Source organism: Mercenaria mercenaria, chromosome 2 (genome assembly GCF_021730395.1).
Source record: "Mercenaria mercenaria strain notata chromosome 2, MADL_Memer_1, whole genome shotgun sequence".
Taxonomy (NCBI): Eukaryota; Metazoa; Mollusca; class Bivalvia; order Venerida; family Veneridae; genus Mercenaria; species Mercenaria mercenaria.
This window is the reverse complement of record NC_069362.1, coordinates 23,497,691-23,517,642: the sequence shown is the minus strand read 5'-3', so window position 1 is coordinate 23,517,642 and position 19,952 is coordinate 23,497,691. Positions and strand designations below refer to the sequence as shown.

Below are 19,952 nucleotides of genomic sequence, written 5' to 3'. Positions count from 1 at the left end.
ATTTTCTTACGGTAAAAATATAAACAAATAAATTCACCAGTTAGAAATTGTTTGTTTCAGAAAATTTGATGTACTTTTTATTACTACATGTATTACTTAGCATTGGAAAAGTCGAGTATTTAGTAGGGTGGAATGGAACAGCTATATTTTATCGTAGATTCATGTATAGGCAATTTCGCTATATGTTTATATAGCAACTGCTGCGGATCGTGTTAGAATTATATTTTGATGTACTTTTCATCTTATCTCTTTATTGCTTGATTTGCTTCAGAGTTAAAATAGTTGTTCCTCATTATCACGCACATCATATGACACCATGACCATACATCTCTCATAAATACTTGATGGATGATGTAATTTTTTCAAGCGGGTTTCAGTTAAGCTTGACATAGTGGTCAGAATGGCTGTTTGATATTTGTATTCATACAGCTGTCTGATTTTGTTCAGAAATATGGAGCAGTCATTTGATATTTGGTATAAATGTTACCCTTAGTGAGGTGGAATGTTTTGATGCTGTGATGTTAGAAATGCTAATTACCAAGTGACCTAGCACACAGAGCATGCATATTAAAACATAAATAGAACATCAGTGACAGTGAGGCGATATATGACCATTTTGTGTCGATCAACACACTCACTCACTCACTTATCATGGAGAAATACATGTCTGGTAGAAAACACACTTAATGGATAACAAATATAATACAGATTGCAATATAGATAAGACATCCTGCAGTTTTATTTGCATAAAATACTTATTTCTCATATGTAGACAGTAGAGTTATCTACATCAAAGATTTAGGATATTTACGTTTGAATGCTGATTTTATTCAAAGTTGTTAGGAGTTCACTCTTCAACCCTAGAATGAAGTCATAACTTTTGTTTTTAAGTGTACTTTTGCATGATGTGTATGACTTTAATGGTCAAGGTCACTTAGGAGGTGTCAAAGGTAATTTTAGAGCTTGTCTACCATAACTTTGACATGCATGGAATAGTCTTGTTTATTTGGCATAAATATTTTGTTTCAGTGAGATGAAGTGTTGAACGAAACCCAAGGTCCAAGTTTTAATGGTCAAGTGCACACTTGGGGGTCAGAGGTCATTTTAGAGCTGTTGCCTGGAGCAGTCATATTATTCATATATATATATTTTTTCCGCATAAATGCTTACCTTTATGAGATAAAGACTATGGTGACATACGCAAACCCAAAGCCCCTATCATAGGTCAAGGTCATACTGGGTGTTCAAACGTCATAAGATCTTGTCTAGGCCATAAGTTGGACCTGCAATGAAGGAACCTTTTTTTTTTGCTTTTGACAGAAATAGTTATCTCAGTGAAACTAGAGTATTGCCTTGGGACATTGGTCCCTATCTCAAAGGTCAAGGTTAATTACATTTAGTGGTCAGAGGTCATGTCTGATTCTGTTTGTGCAGTAACTTTTACTTGTATGAAGCTTTTAATTTGAATTGACTGAAATATTAGTCATTGAGGGGGCATGTCCATAAATATCAGGCTTAACAGTGTTGCCTTTTTCTTTAGAATTCCATTTTAATTTAAAGTTTTGATGCATTTTCAGTCTTACATGTATCTCTGTTATAACTAAATGGATTTGATTTAAAAACAAAGAAATTTTCATATATCATAACAGACATTACATGACACAAGGTTCATAACTCAGGCTCAGATATTTTATGGATTATGCCCTGTGTTTACTTTGAATTTCTGTTTAACGTTTTGATGCACATTCAGTCTATCTCAAATGTTACAAAAGGGATTAGTTTCAATCTTGAAATAGTTGTACTCAGGGCTCTCGCGATGGCGACTTGACGAAATAGGCGCATAGATTCAATACTTCGCTCAAATTAACTCAAGCGAATGCAAGTCGCCCGACTTTCTTTGATTTCGCACATCAAATGAGTGCTACCGGTCCCGTTGACAATTTGCACGGGTGCTTCGAGAGGCCGAATCACAACACACGTCCGGGAATAATTTAGCTCCGCTACTATCAGGTATGCGAGAATTTCCGAAGGTGAAAGCGAATCAATTATCCGATACACTCGTTGTTGTGTTTAGCAATTAGCGTCGGTTTACATCATTTGACACTTCGTTTTTAATTGTTACATGTTTGAGTGCAAAAAGCAAGTTTTTTTAAAGAAACTTGTGAATTAACCATGCGATAATTGAATTATGGTCACTTATTATTTGTTATACTTGTATAAATGAACGATTTAAGTATTAACTATGTTTAATTGACTTCATCGATGAATTATTTGAATATTATTCTCTAGGATTTACCACAGTTTACTTTCAGTTTGATCGAGTGGATACTACATTCTCGGTGATGACTCGTGTTAATAATAAAACTCATACAAACATTAAACCAAATTCGGGGTTACATTACAGAAAAAGCCTGAATTTTGAAACACTTTTTTCTAAATTTTTAGAAACATTACACTGTATGGGAAATGATCTCACTAAAAAGAATGGGTTTACATCAATAATTATTTTATCAAGAAAAGTAAGCACACTTTCAAATCATCAAACTTTATTGCCAGAGGAAAAGTTCTTCCATTTCCCTAAAGTCTCCTCACTTCTCCCTAATCAGCTTGAGGAGAAGTGACTTCTCCAAAAATTGGACAGCAACCCTGTTTACTATGTCATCACGCTAATGAAATAACAAATAGGTGCATGATTTGACATTGAAATTTTCATGAATTATGGCCTTTTATTCACTTTTAACAGGTTTTGCATGCATGAAAAATGATTTGAACTGAATGTTGTCATAAACATGTAACCATTGAGAGTGTGGTGAGAGTTGCATCATCACTTTAAGTTCTTTAGTTATGCCTGTTTCATTTCAAGGGAATCAACATATAATTGAAAATGGGACATTCTTGGTAGCATGTGTTATATTCTTTTCTGACATTAAAACTGTATTAGACATCAATATTTAGTAGAATTTTTCAAGAAATTTATTATTCTTTTGTGTAATGGTAGCAACCACCATGTCATTATAAGTAAAATCATTTTGTATAAAACTAGCGGAAGTTGACTTCATTCAGTATTATTTGTGAACAGTTTGTATTCATGAACTATGATTTGCGACGGTTGAACTTATTGAAATTTACAGTCATGGGTTGCCTACTTTCCGACAGTTTCAAGGTGCACTCCCGGCACTGCCTACGTACGTACGCCCTCCTTGGCCTTATTACCCAATGACACGGTACACATATTCATTGTCAAGCAGTCAACTCAACTGACCATACAGAACAGTTAAGACTAATAATAAGATTCATTTGTCTTACAGAAATAATCGGATTCTTTACGGGGCTTGCTGTTTCTTAAATTTATATGAAATATTAGTCTAAACTTACATTGTTGTTCTGTTCAAATCTATCACTCATATAAAATTGTAATTTTTGTAGATTAATAGTAATAGAGAGGAAGGTAAATTTACAAATTGTAAGTTAGAAACTTTCTTGCCAGAAGGTAATAATTTCAAAAGTATTTATAATTTATGACTTATTTCCTTGAAACTACATCCACATGCAGCTGTATGTGTCAACAGTTGGACTTTCTTAAAATACAGTCAACTCTGTATAACATGCCAGTGGGAGGTCAACAATGGGTCATGCTGAGTTTAAATTGAACATTTAGTCATTATGGGAAGTATCCAAGTGGCTTGTAATTACCAGAGGTCTGCTAAGAAGGTTCTGTTGTTTTACTAACAAAAGCAATAAATATTAAAATGAATTTTAAAAGTCAGTAATCTGAATTTAAGGGTGGGGTTTGTTATTCTTTAACCTTTTTGGTCTGCATTTTGTGTTTCTGTCTAAGTTCAAGGAATTAACAATTTTATCAAATGAGGGATGTGAAATGAGAATCTTATGTGACTGTTCATGCTGCAATGATTCTGTCTAAACACATTATACATTGCATGTATAGGTTTATTAGTAATATTTTCAGAAATGAAAAATCATTATTACTTCCTTTTTTAAATTTGCAGAAAACTGATTAAAATAGAATGTTAGAAAAGTGTAAAATTTATGTACTTAAACCTGCTGAATGGTTGCAAAATTATTGTCGCATTAGTTGTGCAAGGCATATGTTTTTTTAAGCAATTATGGTAGTTTTGTTACGTGTTGAAACTTGATGTTTGAAGATATAATATAAGACATTTATGTGGTTAGAAAACATTAAGTTTAAGATGTTGTACCATTTGGCACTTTTTGAACGTCTATGTTTTGCCATTTTCCATGCCCATTTTTTGCATTGTCAGCTTTCGAATACCATTTTAAGATGTTTATATTTATGGACTTAATGTTATAAGATCTTCATTCTTGTACAATTCAGTTACTGATGAAATGAATTTGTGAATTTTTTTGTAGCGTGCTGTTTCTTTTTATAGAAATCATTGTAAAACTGTACATTTTGTAGGTCCATGTTACAAATCTTAAACCATTTATTTTATATCTTTGTACAATATTTCACATAGCAAGTTAAAGCAATCATGAAAAAGTTATGTAAAGGAATAATCATTAGTAAAATATTGTAAGCTAAATTCATGTACTTAAAATTGTGCGGCAAATTGTAACTACATGTAGTCAAGCATATTTTGAAGCATTTTTGAAGATGTCAGGTTCAACACAGAGGTCATGCGTTTGATCCTCACTGGGGGTCACATCCATTCTTTCTTATAAGACATCAGTACAGGCTATCCAGGAAATGGACTCGAGAGTGGTTCAAATATGTTAATTTAAACTTAACAAAGCATATGAACCTATTTCATGACAGTCATGTCTCAAAAGTCAACCTTTATTGATGTCAGTAAGTATGAGGAGAAATTCATGCAGTTCAAGAAATGCGAAGAATTAAATGGTGTGGACAGATTTTGATCTCTTTGTAAATCTCTTTTTGTCTGAGTTGTTGAAAATATGTTGTTAATCATTTTTAGGAAGTAAGCAATTGTGATCAAAAGATGTATGTGAAGGAAATCTTAATATAGAAAACTGTTCGGTAACTGGCACACTTTACTTAACTAGCATACACTGTATATGGACTCTTGCCAGATTATTAGTTTGTTTTGCAACAGCTAGAAGATTATCATAGGTGATCACAAGAAAATTTTGTATTAAAAGATACAGCTTAGATAATTTGATTCAGTCGGTGTATGCACGCAAAAAAACATATATCTACATGCTCTGTGAGGGCACTGTTTTCTTAGGTAGTAAAGGTTGTTGACTGAATTTATTTCCTTTTCATTGGCAATGGGTCCGAAACCTTTCTTGGGGTGTAGAATTCTTTCAAGTGAGAGCCATCCAGTTGGTGTACAGAAGGTCGGTGGTTCTAACCAGGTGCCGGTCTGTGCCTGAATTAATGGTCTTAGTAAAAGCTGGAAGGCACCATATAACATATAATGGTGTTGGTGTGGTGTTAAACCCAGCAGAAACAAAAGCATGCTCCATGACACATCCAGAATTACATTCACCTTTCTTGTAATAATATTAGTTTTGAAGAAATTTAAGTAAATAATTGATAAGAGTTTTTTCCGCATCTTGAGAAAATATTTGTAATTGCCTTCAAACTATTTTTAGCAAGTTACCTTCGTAAGCAGTACACCCATTTGTGGGACCGGTCAGTGATATCAACATAAAATTTTTTAGTTTCGGGAGAAACGTGATATGAATGCATGGATTTCAGTTTTAAAGATAAATTTAAAAAACTGGTATTCATTGGTTTTTAGGGATATAAATTTACAGTTTATTGTCATCATGAACAGTCTCTCAAGAAAATAGAATAGTTCACAGTAATTGAACAGATTTTATATTAAAAAAATCAACAAACTTTTGCAAGTGCAGAACTATGCAAATTGCACAGAACACACTGAGTGGTGAATGTTAGTAGATAAATTGAGGAATATATTAAATTTAGGTGAATATTAATACATACCATCATCTGATGTATGCTGTAGGCTTGTCAATAGATAAACATTGATCAAGTAAAAGCTTCTATATATGGAATGGCAGCTTAAACTGTCTTAGATTTATCACTGTAAAACTCGTGGAAGTAATGAGCTTGACGTCAGCAGGAAAAATGAATGATGCAGAGTGCAATTACCTAAACTTTACATCACTTTATCGATACTTGTGAAAAAAAAAACCCCGTTGAATATTGGTCTGTGAGATGATTAGTATGGTTTTGTCTCCAAACACATGACATAAAGTACTTTTAAAATATGTTTGATATGTCATTGAAAAATGACTTGTGACAAATTTTTAATTTTTAGAATGTAATGTGTCAGATTAACATTGCCTGACTTTGCTGACTATTACATTGTTCTGTTTTAGAAAAAAGTGCCAATATTTTATCTATGAACTTAACTATTAATGCATAATTTTGGATCACCAGGCGTGAATATGCATGTATGCATATTAATATACTGTGATTATTACATAATTAATCTTTTATGGACATTAAAGTGAGCAGAGTAATTCCTTGAACATTTATACCTTTTATATGCTTACATGCTGTTTATTACCAGTGTTTTTTCTTCTGCAGCTTTTAAGCAGTTCTGCTAAAATGTTAATCCTTTGGTTGGAAGGAAGTGAGATTAATAAATGTATTGCCACACCCTCTCCTTTCCTAATTGCTGCATGTACATAACTGCTTTTTGTATGCCAGGGAGATGAAAACCAAGAAGTCATTGCATTACAGTTTTAGACAAGATTTGTGTGTATTTCAGATAATTAGAAGTTCATTGTGACATGGTCTAATTGTACCAGGAGAAAGACCATTGAATTCTAACAGTCCTTATCAGTAACCTTGTATTGTTGTAACACATTTTACTATTGACATAGTTTCCATTACATTCAGGTTCGAATAGAGCATTGAGAGCAAATCCTGGATTGAATTTCAACTACATTATATTAAAAGGGAGAACATCTAAACTCTGAGAATATGTTGAACACTTCTAAGATCCAAAATCAGTATAATATTTACATTGACACTTAATGAATGTAATATGTATAGTAGAATCAAAACTTTTTGTCTACCAAATTTCTAACACTTAAAGAGCTTTTCTGCATATTTTACAGACTGTGTGTTTTTTAGCTCATCTTTACTTTGTTCAGGGTGAGCTATTTGTAGTACAGGTGAATGATCTGTCGTTAGCATGTATACCAAGCTTGGTCTGTAGTATCCTGGCAATCTTGATTCTCAATATTGTTGAAATTGGGGCACTTGAACCTATTTAGGGGCCTCTACAATGAAAAAAAAAAGAAAAGGCTTTTTAAATAACTTCTTCTCATTAATAGCTTAATAGATCTTTGTCAAAGTTGGTCTGTAGCATCATTATAAGATCCTCTTGCAATTTTGTTTAAATGGAGGCACTTGGCCCCTATTAAGGGCTGCTTATGCTTAAAATAAAGAAACCTTTAAACACTTATTTCTCATGAACAGCATGATGCATCTTCATCAAACTTCGTCTGTAGCATCATTTTAAGGTCCTCTCTCATATTTGTTTGTATGGGGGCATTCCATTTGCTTTAAGTTTTTTTTTTATAATAAACACAATTATTACTATTCATGATACAGTGTGTTATACATATATTCAAGGTGAAATAGTTGTGGTCAGTAGAGCAACTTAAGGCCATTATGGCTCTTGTTTTAGTAATAAACATGGCCTAGAACTCACTGAATCCCTTTATTCTTACATTTTAATTACAATTTCTGACTAACAAAAGAATTTCCTGAAATTTGCCCCCCTCCACTCCAAAAAAAAATCCCCAAAACACCTGTTTATTGCAAGCTGCCTTGAGAACTCTTTGATAAAAGTAATTAAATTTATGGCGCTTATTTAACTTCAGAACATTTGGTTGACGTTTTGCATGTGTTGTAATAGATTTTTCAAGTTGTAATAATAAAGCTTGGGTTCATAAATATTGCCTGACCTTATGAAAGTAATGACTTTTGTTCAAGTTAGAAATTGTTCAATAGATGAGTGCTTTGTTTCATGGACAACTCCTATTCAGAAAGTAGAGCTGTTGTTGTGCCCCATTCATAGGGGTTGACTGTGACATCTGAAATCAAAACATGCATAACTACCTTAAGTGTGTAAATTAATAGATGATTGTTACAACAGTTGTACAGTGGGGTCAAGCCAGTTATGTCTAAAATAAATTGAAGGGAAAAAAGAAACTCTTTTCCATTGAAAGACCTATTTTAAAGGCTATGTTTGTAATTTTATAGTTCCAAGTTCTGTAAAATGGGTAAAAAGTTGGTTACGGACTTCAAAGTACACCTGTGCTTCTGCTGTCAACTTTACTCAGCAAAAACATGAGCCGCGCCATGAGAAAATTATCATATTGCAGTTGCAACCTGCATGGATCCAGACCAGCCAGCGCACCCGTGCAGTCTGGTCAGGATCCACGTTGTTAACTTTCAAAGCCTACTGCAATTAGAGAAACCGTTAGCGAACAGCATGGATCCTGATCCGCGCAGGCTGGTCTGGATCCCTGCTGGTCGCAAATGCACTGTGTTGGTTTTCTCATGGTGCAGCTCATATAACAAATTACTTCTCAGCTTGTATGCTTTTTATGCCCCTGAAGGGAGGCATATTAGTTTTCAACTGTCCATCCGTTCGTTAGTTCGTTCGTCACGTTAACTTTTTGCATGAAGGCACTTTACTCGCGAACCACTGCACCCAGGACCTTCAAACTTCACCTCCTGATAGCACTTACTGAGTACACGACACCTACTGACTTTGGGGTCACCAGGTCAAAGGTCAAGGTCACAGGGGCCAATGTTAACTTTTTGCATGAAGGCACTTTACTCGCGAACCACTGCACCCAGGACCTTCAAACTTCACCTGCTGATGGTACTTATTGAATACACGACACCTACTGACTTTTGGGTCACCAGGTCAAAGGTCAAGGTCACAGGGGCCAATGTTAACTTTTTGCATGAAGGCACTTTACTCGCGAACCACTGCACCCAGGACCTTCAAACTTCACATGCTGATAGTACTTACTGAGTACACGACCCCTATTGACTTTGGGGTCAAAGGTCAAAGTCACAGGGGCCAATGTTAACTTTTTGCATAAAGGCACTTTACTCGCGAACCACTGCACCCAGGACCTTCAAACTTCACATGCTGATAGTACTTATTGAGTACACTACCCCTATAGACTTTTGGTCACCAGGTCAAAGGTCAAGGTCACCAGGTCAAAGGTCCAGGCGCTGCAGGGGCATTTGTCACCATTAGTGACAGCTCTTTTAGTTTCTGTAAAATTAGAACACTAATCAAATAGAAGCAAATAACTGGATACAAGAGACATACTTATTGTCACTGTTTCATTGTAATGTGTAAAAAGAAATATTAAATATACAGGTGGGCTATTATTTTACAGTGGTGCAAATCGCCAAGCTGCTCATAATTTAAACATCAGTTTGACCTAGACTCTGGAATGAATGTCTCTTTTGTTGCCATTAAAAACGATAATACCCACGGGGAAATAAGTGGCATGATTTCACCATAGCATGGCATTTTATCCTGTGCTGTTTCTGGTTGCAAAATATTCTTACTTGAAAAGATCGAAATTGTGACTTAAATTTTAACAAGGCTTCCAGTGTTGCAATTAAATTTGTAATTCATTTGTAACAGTTATCAAGGAGATAGTTTACAGTCAGAAAAAAAATGATTTTGTGTATGTACGTATCTTTTGTTTTATAATTTTGTTTTAGTTTATGTACAGTTTTGATCTTGTCATGTTTGCTTGTTTTACTTGTTTTTATGCTCTCGGGAATTTTTCAGAAGAGCATAATAACTCACTGCTTTGTCCATCTGGTCTAAAGTTTACTTTAATCTTTAAGATAGAATCAGAGGATATGCAGTGAGTGCAAGAACCTTAATCCTTCTCATCTTCATGCTGTTTATGCTCCCACATTTATGTGGGGGCATATAGCTTTTCTGCTGTCCATCCGTCCCTAAATCTTGGGTGTCCAACTCCTCCAACACTATTAGCCAGATTTGCTTCAAACTTTCACAGATGAACAAGCTTGATATGCAGATGCCCTTAAAGAAAGGAACTTTTTCTGTGACTATTTATACAGAAGTTATTGCCCTTTGATAGTTTTGCTACATAGAATATAGAGAAAAATCTTGTGTGTCCAACTTTTCCAACACTATTTGCCTGATTTGCTTCAAACTTTCACAGATGAACAAGAATGATGTGCAGATGACCATAAAAGAAGAATCTTCTGCTGTGCCTATTTTACCGCAATTATGTCTCTTTGATAGTTTTGCTATGTAGAATATAGAGAAAAATCTTGTGTATCTAACTCCTCAAGCACTAGTAAAAGGATGTGCTTGAAAATTCTACAAAATTGAGGACTTTGAAATGAAGCTGACCATAAATCATGGACTTTTTTTGTGGCTATTTTTTCTAGAATTATGGCCCTTTTTTAATTTCACAAAATGGGTCATAGTGAAAAAATTTGGTGTGTTCAACTCCTCATAAACTTTTTGAAGGAATGGATTCAAAGTTGCTCAACCTTACCTGAATACAATGTGCTTCAAACTTTTAGTTGAATATCCTTCATGTGAAGATGGTCTGTACTCAAAACAGCTATTTAGAGGATTGTGCAGTATGAGGGAGCATCAGTGGCCTATAGGCACAATTCTAGTTTATCACTGTCTTAATATGCATCATTCAGGCTTATCAGGAGTAAATATTGGAATGTTCAGTATCATAGTTAAATTCGGAAATATTCTGATGCCAGTAGAGAGATTTGTTTTAACACTTACTCATTCGTACCTATGACTTAATTACTCATACGTATGACTCTCTTACTCATACATATGACTTGTTACCTCCTACTTTAGACTTACAACTTATATTTATGACAAAATAACTTCTTATTAGGACTAAATAACTCTGCATGACTATGTAACTCCTGTGTATGACACAGTAATATGTATGAGTTAATTAGTCTTACATATGAGTGTGTAATTAGCAGGTCTTAAATTGAGTAAGGAAGTCATATATATGAGCTAGTAAGATATGAGTTACTTAGTCAAGCAAAGGAGTTACTAAGTCATATGTATGAGTTACTTAGGTGAATGCAGGAGTCATATGTATGTGTAGTCAGTTGTGAATATATGAGGTAGTAAGTCTTACATAGGAGATAGTAAGTCATATGTATGACAGAGCTCCAGATAAGATTTTAGGTTAAAGGGTATTTTACCCCCTAGTTTTTTTTTCAAATGGTATTTTACTCCTAGATGTTTTTTCAAAAGGGTATTTTAGAATTCTAAATGGTTTTTCAGAATTCGAAATCATTTAAAAGGGTAATAATAATAACTGTTTGTATTTATAATTTTCTGATATTCATGTGCTCCGCTGAAGTGCCTTTGTTGACCAATGCTGTTTTCCTGAATATTTTTGAGCCTTCATTCAAATAGTTTTAAGATTTAGTTTACTGCATACATTACATCTTAATTTCAGTTACTGACCACTGCGATATATCAACAGCCAGTGACACTTTGACTGTCAATGTTGTTTTCAGAAACACCAGCATGTATGTGCTTCGGCTTTTTCAACAGTTACCCATTATATATCATAGATCACATGCTTAGCGATAGGCATTGTCCGAGTCATCTCCTGTCACACACTAATATACTTGAAGAAGAAAATGGCATTATTTTACGATATCGTTTGCGTTTGCTTTTTTATGAGACACCATTTTGTTTGTTGTACTCGATTACAAAAAGGATGTGCTTGATTTATGATAAAATTGGATTACGCACTTAAATCGAGTAAAATACGTATCCCGTTTTTTCAATGCGTATCAGTACGCGTAGGTTTGATTTTAAATGCGTTTTTTGTAAATTTCAAAACGTATTTACGCAAATACGCATCTTATCTGGAGCTCTGTGTATGAGTTAATAAGCGATATGTAAGGGTTACTAAGTCATTATGTATGAGTAAGTAAATTGTACATATGAGTTAGTAAGTCATATGTAGGACTTACTAAAATCACTTTGCTGGCACAATGATGTTTTCCATAATTAAAGAAAGTGCCTCTAGCATTAGACCTATGTATCTCTTGACACAAATGTTTGTAAAATTAATACCAAATTATCAGCTACTTGTATGTGAACCCTTTACAAAGCTCCTTTGGGGGAGCATCCATCGGTTCCACCGATTTCCTTGGATTTCTTTTCAGTTTATACCCTCTTATTGCCTCTGACATTGTATTTGATGAACCTTTTGGATATGATTTCTAACTATAACTTTATCCAATTTAGAGCTGAAATTTGTAACTTGAGGAAGGAAAAGAAATCCAATCAGCCACTGTAGTGATTAAAGAATTTTGGTAAATGATGTTTGTTATGTGATAAGGTACAGGTTTTATAAAGAAAAATCTTCTTTATAGACACGAGGCCACAATATAGCGTCTTTAGACCCCCTGGGAATACTTGACGCTGATTTGGACTCTGCTATACCATCAGAACTTGTTCTTGGGAGCTACTCACTAGGTAAGCTGACGAGGGGTCTGGGCGGTTTGTCGTCATGGCAACTAAACAACAGAAGGTCTATGTTCTATTTGTTTTGTTTTTGATGTTTTGTTTTGAAGTTTGTTTGTTTGTTTGTTTCCTGTCTTAGAAAAGTAGTTGCCAAAGGTTTACCTGATTTCCCCCTATAGTTAGGTAATTTCCCTGTGGGTTTTTCTAAAAGTTCCATGTAGGTAGGATTTGCAGTGCATGGTAACTAACATCAGGTGCATATACAGTTCAGGAAAGTGAAAATTAATGTTAGTCCTCATCATGTCTATGTTTATGTAACAGTAACAATGTAAATAAGGTGAATAAAACTTCATTTAATATATACTATCGTGTATCGTTTTATGACGCTTTAAGACAGGCTGATATGACAAGCTTATATGAGGCTGTTCAAAAAGTAGAACACTTAGATATTCTTGCTTTCTTTTTCAGCAACTAACAGCATTTTTTACAGCTTTAACTTTCATGGATTTTGTTCTTACAGACTTAATGGCACTGCATCTTGCGACTTCTCTGCACTGTATTCGGACATTATCTATGCGAAAAAGCAGCATTTTCACTTCGATATGATTACATTATTATACCACTTATATTCATGTATATATCACATACCTACTGTCTCAGCTGGTAGAAGGGACATACAGGAAGTTGTATTACATAATTTTATAATATTTTCTTGTTACATATTTCTCTCTGTATAGTTACGCGGCCACCACTCTGCGGACTTAGATCCCTTAGGTATCAATAAACCCTCGATGGAAAATCTCGAACCCAGCACATTTGGTAAGCTATACATTCCTTTACACGTGCCTGTGCATTGTTCGTGATCTTGTGTGGCTTGGCTTCTAATTTCTTATCTTTTGCTGCATCACAGTCTAATATTGTTTTACCGCACATTGTTACAATTTTTGTTTTATGAATAATTTCATATGTACTAGTTTTTCCTATTCAGTTTTAATAACTTATATCATTCCATACTTCAAATTTGTTCATTTCTACATTTCTTCTGAAAATATGTATCTCTTAGGCGTAAAAAAAAAATTGTTTTCGGTATCCCGACCTACCCTAAATTTTTGGCCCGACCCTAAATGTTTTTATGGCCTTGGAATATAATTTTTTCAACTTTTTGACAAAGAGTTATAAAACTGCACTTTTTATGCTTTAAACATGGTCAGTGATGTTAGAAATCAACTTACCGATGCTCTAAAGGCATAACCCCCTTATTTGTAATAATTTTTTTACACAAAAATAATTTCCGAAAAGTCTCCCTTAATAAAAAAAAATTCAAAAAAAAAAAAAATTCCGACCTACCTACCCTCATTTTTTTGAGCATGTTACTGGAAACAAAGAATTTTTTTTTTTAGGCCTTAGTGATCTTCATGAGAAAAAAGATCAAAATTAATGTTTTAATGTAACTAAATCGTTAATAACAAAAATAATTTATCTTGTTTGCATGTGATTGGATAGGAGTGAAGTTTATCTTGTAACTTAGTCCTTGTCTATCAGGAAGATTTGTCGAAAAATGCCCATCCTTGTTAAAGCTTGAACTCATTTCGAAATTTCACAAAAATCGCCACCCATTTCCGTGAATAGGTGCAAAGTAATAAAGTAGGAATTCATGATTTGATGCTATAAATAGATATTTGAAAATAGGCAGTTACCTTGTAGGCTTATGTTAGTATTACTGTATAATTGACTGCAATAGGTTTTGTGCAATTTTCTGTGCATTTTACGACACTGAACAACCAGCTGAGACATAATGAGAATGCGAAGCATTTTGATAAATGTACGAGAACTGATGATTTATTAAGTAAATTTAAGATGTACTTTCCTCTGTGCTGATCAAAATAGCTACTTGACTGTTCTGACTGCATTGTTTTCACTGATCTTTCACTTGGATGAATAAGAGCCCAATTGCCCAATGGTTCTATCGAGGTGCTGGAATGATATAAATATTAAGATGTGTGCATATATAGGTTGATCAGCATGTCATGTATTTCATATTGCGCTTGACGCTGAATGAATCAGTTCTTCAAAGTTTCCTTTTTCTTCATTTCTACCTTATAGAAATAGTTTTTCCTTTTTATTAATGTAGAAATGTTTTGATATTTATTACCAATTTCTCTGCTAAAGAAAAAAAGACATTTTATATGAAAAATGTTAAAATGTTATGTAATAAAAAAATGTTAAAGTATTTTGTAATAAAAAGTAAGATATGAAAATAGCTTGCTTTTATGTTAAGAAGGAAATAGAAAAAAACTTAGGCAACAATTAAAGCATTAAATTTTTGCATTATGAACATTTTCAAATTTTATCAAAAATTTTGTGTGTGTGTCCATATCTTACCATTTAGCTGCATTATGGAAGTGGCAATTTTTCTTTTAGTTTAAAAATGATTTTTTCATAAAATTGTTGATAAACAAAAACTAAATCAGTACTTTTTAGAATTAGTGAGAAGAATTTCTAACTGAATTATTGATGACTGAAGATTATAATCTCAAAAATGTTTCTTTGTTGAGCATGTTGACATATTAATGCCAAGTCTATTGTATTGTAACATTAGCCTATTGCTCAACAGTGAAAGAACATTATATTATTATTTAGTGGGATTAATCTGTTAAAATTTGACTTTACATTTTCACTTTTGTATTGTAATTTAGTTACGCATAATTAATTCAAATTTTGTAATATGATTATAATGTTATGATGAATTATTCGGTTATTGTGTACCAGGTTGAATTGTCCTATTACAATGGACAGAATTGAAAAACTTTGGCGTAAAAGCGTGCCCAGTTCTCTACTAAAACTTTCTTGTTGTGATAAAGTAAAAAATACTTTTAAGTAGTGAAATAAAGGGAAAAAAGTCTTTATTATGTACACAAAAGATGTCTGAGAAACTTATTTCAACTGTTCATCTGTCATAAAAAAAATGCCTCTGTTAACTTCATTCTTAAGAAGCAAACAACCCACTACATATATATAATTTTTGTCCTCAGTAGATAAAATTTTCATGAAATTAACTTCTTGGTAACAACAACCTCCAGATAACAAACAGATGTAATATTTTTCAGTGTTGTTACACATTAGCTTTATCAGTTAGACCATTAGCTCACATACAATGTAAATGTATAAACTAGTCAGTACCAAGCAAATGGAACTCCTAGAGCTGAGGTCACAGACACTGCATCGGGCACTTCTGTTTGATTGCCTATTAAGGAATGTAATTCTGTTTTAAAAGTCAGTAATTCACTACATCAGGTTTTGCTTAGGTGAAGGCTAAGTTTTTCACAAGATCAAACATTGTTTTTAACCTCTGGCTCTGGATGTGTTACAATAATATTTTGAAATCTTGTTTCATATTTGTCCCAAATAATAATTCAATCACATGTGGTATTCATGAATCAGATAAACACTTATATCAGCCAAAGAATTAGGTGACCAGGACATAGCAAAATGTACTTATCTACTGCATGTATTTTTATAGACAAGTCAGAGTTTTTATCAACACATCGGCACATAGGCTAGTCAAAAGTAGAGCATGCTTCATAATGCTTGCCAAAATGTTTATTTGAGTTTGATCCCATAAGTGTGACTTTCTATTTATGACCCTCTAGGGGTGGAGTTTTTGATTGTGACATCACTACTAACAGTGTTTTTATTGAATACCTGTATGTGATAAAAAAAGAATACTATTGTATTGTTTCTGCACTGAATATAAACAAGAATTTGAATATGCATACTATGCTCACCACTGGCTAATATTATAAGAATCTTTCACTGGTTGTAGTGGCAGATGAGATTATCTGGCTCAAGGGTAGCAGTTTAAGTGGTAACGAGGCTCTGCTGGGTTTCCATGTAAACAGTACCTCGAGCTGGATATTTCCACCTGCACCTACAACCAGTTATAGAATCTTTTTCTTGCATACCATATTTAACAAATAATGGTAAAAATGAAATCAGATAAATAACTTAATTACTTTATAGCATTATTTTACTTACAGCAACGTTTTTAAACAATGCACAAGAAATTATTATCCGCAAAAAGGAAAGACGGCATGATGTTTCATAGACAAATAACAGTGTTTAGATCTGGTTTTATTTTAACACTTGCAGTGTAAGATTATGTATTTTTCATAAAGTAACGCTTTTTGAATCAAGAAATATACTGCAAGGAACATAGAGGAACTATAATGGTATTTTATTCCATTTTATGTTATTTCATAAATCTTCTACATAGATGTAATTTGTTATACATCAGTTACAGCACAAGTCATCTTACACCGCAGGAGTGTAAGATAGAGTTTTCCAGCACCGGTGAAAACACCGGAAAACCCTGTTGGATATGCAAGAAATTATTTCATTAGCTTATTTTGAATGGCTTTACTTATAGTGTATGTTAGCAAATACAGGGTTTGTTGGGCTTGCCTGTCAGTGGCTGTTTAATGCATTTTCATTAAGCTTACAATACTTTAAGCTACTTATACTTTGTATAGATGATATGTGAGACTTTCTTTCCTATATAGGGCACGGCCATGTTATTGGTAAGATAGGCAGATGGTTCTTTGGACTTTTCCTCAAGGATTATCTCCACTGGAACTGGAAGATGTTTGAGTTTGCCAGAAGAGATCTATCAAGTTTTTATTTCTCACTTCACATTAAAAAAAATTGATATTATACTAAGTAAAAAAGCAACAATCACTGTCATACATTTGAACTGTATAATTTGACAACATATTTCATGGCCAATTCATTCCACAGGCAGTGGTGCAAAAAGTAATGCTTTTTCATTTGATAAGATGTTTTTTTCAAAACTATCAATCAGGATGTGGTTGAAAAAGAAAATAGTCAATTTTACACCATGCTTTTGAAAAGTGTAGTTAAGAAGCGATCACTTTTGGCAGACTTAAATATCTATTGGCCTTTTTGATTGGAAACTTAAACCTAGCTTTTAAGTATATTTGCAGCTTAACATTGTATATATTATGCACGTTACAGTAAAACTTGGATATAGGAAATATAAGGAACTTGTAAAATATGCAGTCAGTTACCAAATTCCTTTTTATTAGTATTTATGCCAAAATCCTTTTTATCAGTATGAGAGAAAAAATGTTTCAAAAATTTCATATATCATCATTACAATTAAAATCTTTAGGAAGATCTTTTGGAAGCATAGAATGCATTCAAGAATAATGTTATCTGAGTTGGTTTGATAGAGTCTGTTTATGAGACATTATGAAATGAGTAACACCCCTTACATTCCCAAGGACTGGCTTAAGAAACATTTTGGTTAGGAAATTTGATTGAGAGTGAGTTGTAGTGACTGAAGATTTTGAAACTGGACAATTTTATTCAAGTTTTACTGTAATTTGATACACTAATTGCTTTGGACTTTTCAGTTGTTCTGGTTGATGGGATCTTTCTGGAGGGCTTTTAGTTTGCTAGCTTTAATTTGTGATACTTATTTGGTTTTCTTTAGTTTATAAGAAGATGCTAGTTATATTTCTTGGTATTGTTTGACAAAGTATTCTAGGAGGTGTTCCAACTACATAAAGTGTTTAACGAAAAGCACCTGTTTAAAATTGTAATTCAAAGGTGTAGTAGACTTTTCAAAGTGATTGAAATGTGATTGAAATGGTTCTGTATTTTTACATAATTATCAGAGTAGAATACAGTTTGATCCACCTATTTCATAACAAACATTTCTGTTGTTTTGCTTTTAGACTTAATAGTATTTCAGTCCTTTTGAGTAATAAAATTAAAAAATTCAGTAAGTTCCCTGTGGCCTCCCTGGAGAATGATGTATACAGGTTTGCCAACCCTTTTGACAGTTCGGTACCATACACACGGGGAAAACCCCTTCAGTGATGCATATGATTTCCTTACAACTTAAAATGTTTACTGGGCAACAAACAGTGTGAAAGTGTCAAATTTGTAATTATGCATGAATACATTATAGGTTCTGAAAGGATAAGAGTGAACTTTGTAATAAAAAAAAGAGAATAATTGAGCCGTGCCATGAGAAAACCAACATAGTGGGTTTGCGACCAGCATGGATCCAGAACAGCCTGCGCATCCGCGCAGTCTGGTCAGGATCCATGCTGTTCGCTAACAGTTTCTCCAATTCCAATAGGCTTTAAAAGCGAACAGCATGGATCCTGACCAGACTGCGCGGATGCGCAGGCTGGTCTGTATCCATGCTGGTCGCAAACCCACTATGTTGGTTTTCTCATGGCACGGCTCAATTTACAATTTCTAACCAGGTTTTAAAAAACCCCGTAAAGTATCAATCTATAATTGTTACTATGAGTGTTATGTTTGATAAACAACAGAGAAGTAAATAATTTGCATTGCAAGTTTCAAATTGTAAGATATTAAAACTTACAAGGTCTAAAGGTAAAGTTCGTTCTCATGTGAGTAACTGATAAACTGAAATAATAAGCAGAAATTTTATCGAAATGGAGCGATTTTTCCTATGTGTATGATACCAGAAAGTCATGTTGGCCGCCCTCTGTATACTTGCAAAATAAAGAAGCAAAAAATGTCAAACCCTGTGATCAAACAAAAGGTGAGTCATGTACCTCCAATTACAGTACAGCTCGTTTAAATGGGTCAACTGTGTTGTTGCACTTATAAAATAGATCGGCCCGGTTTATAGGCTGGACAGGGCTACGGATATGTATTGTATTTTGCCATCGAAATATTTCTATAAAATTTAATGCTTCTTCCCCTTCCATTTGGATCCATCCATGTTTACAAACACGTTTGTTTGTTTTATGAACTGTAGATTGAAAATGACATTATTGACTTATTTTTGCACTATGTTTTTAGTGTACAAATGTATGTGTATCTGGTCAAATTCTTTGCACTTTATTAACAGTGTGCAGTGTGTACTTGTGGCTTTCTAGAACACAACATTATACTATTCTGGTCACTCAATGTCCAGCACATGGCCTTACATCCATCAATGTTTCCTTCAGACAACATCTCTTCTGCAACTATTAATTGGATTTAATGTAACTTGACCTTGGTTTTTCTTGGGTGGTCTTGTTCAGAGTAGTTCAAACAGTTCCACTCTGGTTGGCAGAGCTAAAAATAGCAAAATCTTCGAAAGACATCTCCTCTCGAACTACTGGTCCGATTATGAAATATTTAACAAGAATATTCTATTTGATTTGTCAAAAAAGTATGACCATTAGGGACATGGTATAAGAATTATCCGTGAAAGTTTATAATGGGAAAATTAAATCTGCATGTCAGAAACTGCTGGCTCAGTTTTGAAATAATTTCACAGGAATGTTTTTTGATGACGCTCTATCTGAGGTTCGATAAAAATTCTGATTTTTCAAAAAGATTTCCATAGATCGGAACTTTAAAAAATCTTTCTGTCAA

At 33.7% G+C, this 19,952-nt stretch overlaps 1 protein-coding gene across 7 annotated transcripts in view; it reads left to right on the top strand.

The window, feature by feature from the left end:
• Positions 1–12,049: 12,049 nt before the first annotated feature.
• LOC123563511 (2-oxoglutarate dehydrogenase-like, mitochondrial) overlaps positions 12,050–19,952 on the top strand; it is a 43,983-nt gene continuing 36,080 nt past the window's right edge. For 4 of the 7 annotated variants that reach the window (XM_053532591.1, XM_053532575.1, XM_053532584.1 and 1 more), the window contains exons 1-2: positions 13,265–13,346; positions 17,087–17,104. In XM_053532591.1, the coding sequence (XP_053388566.1) occupies positions 13,319–13,346; positions 17,087–17,104 (46 nt within the window). In that variant the 5' untranslated portion in view covers positions 13,265–13,318. Of the gene's footprint in view, positions 12,540–13,264; positions 13,347–17,086; positions 17,105–19,952 lie in introns of those variants that run through there. The other 3 variants (XM_053532597.1, XM_053532605.1, XM_053532569.1) reach the window with 3 other exon arrangements.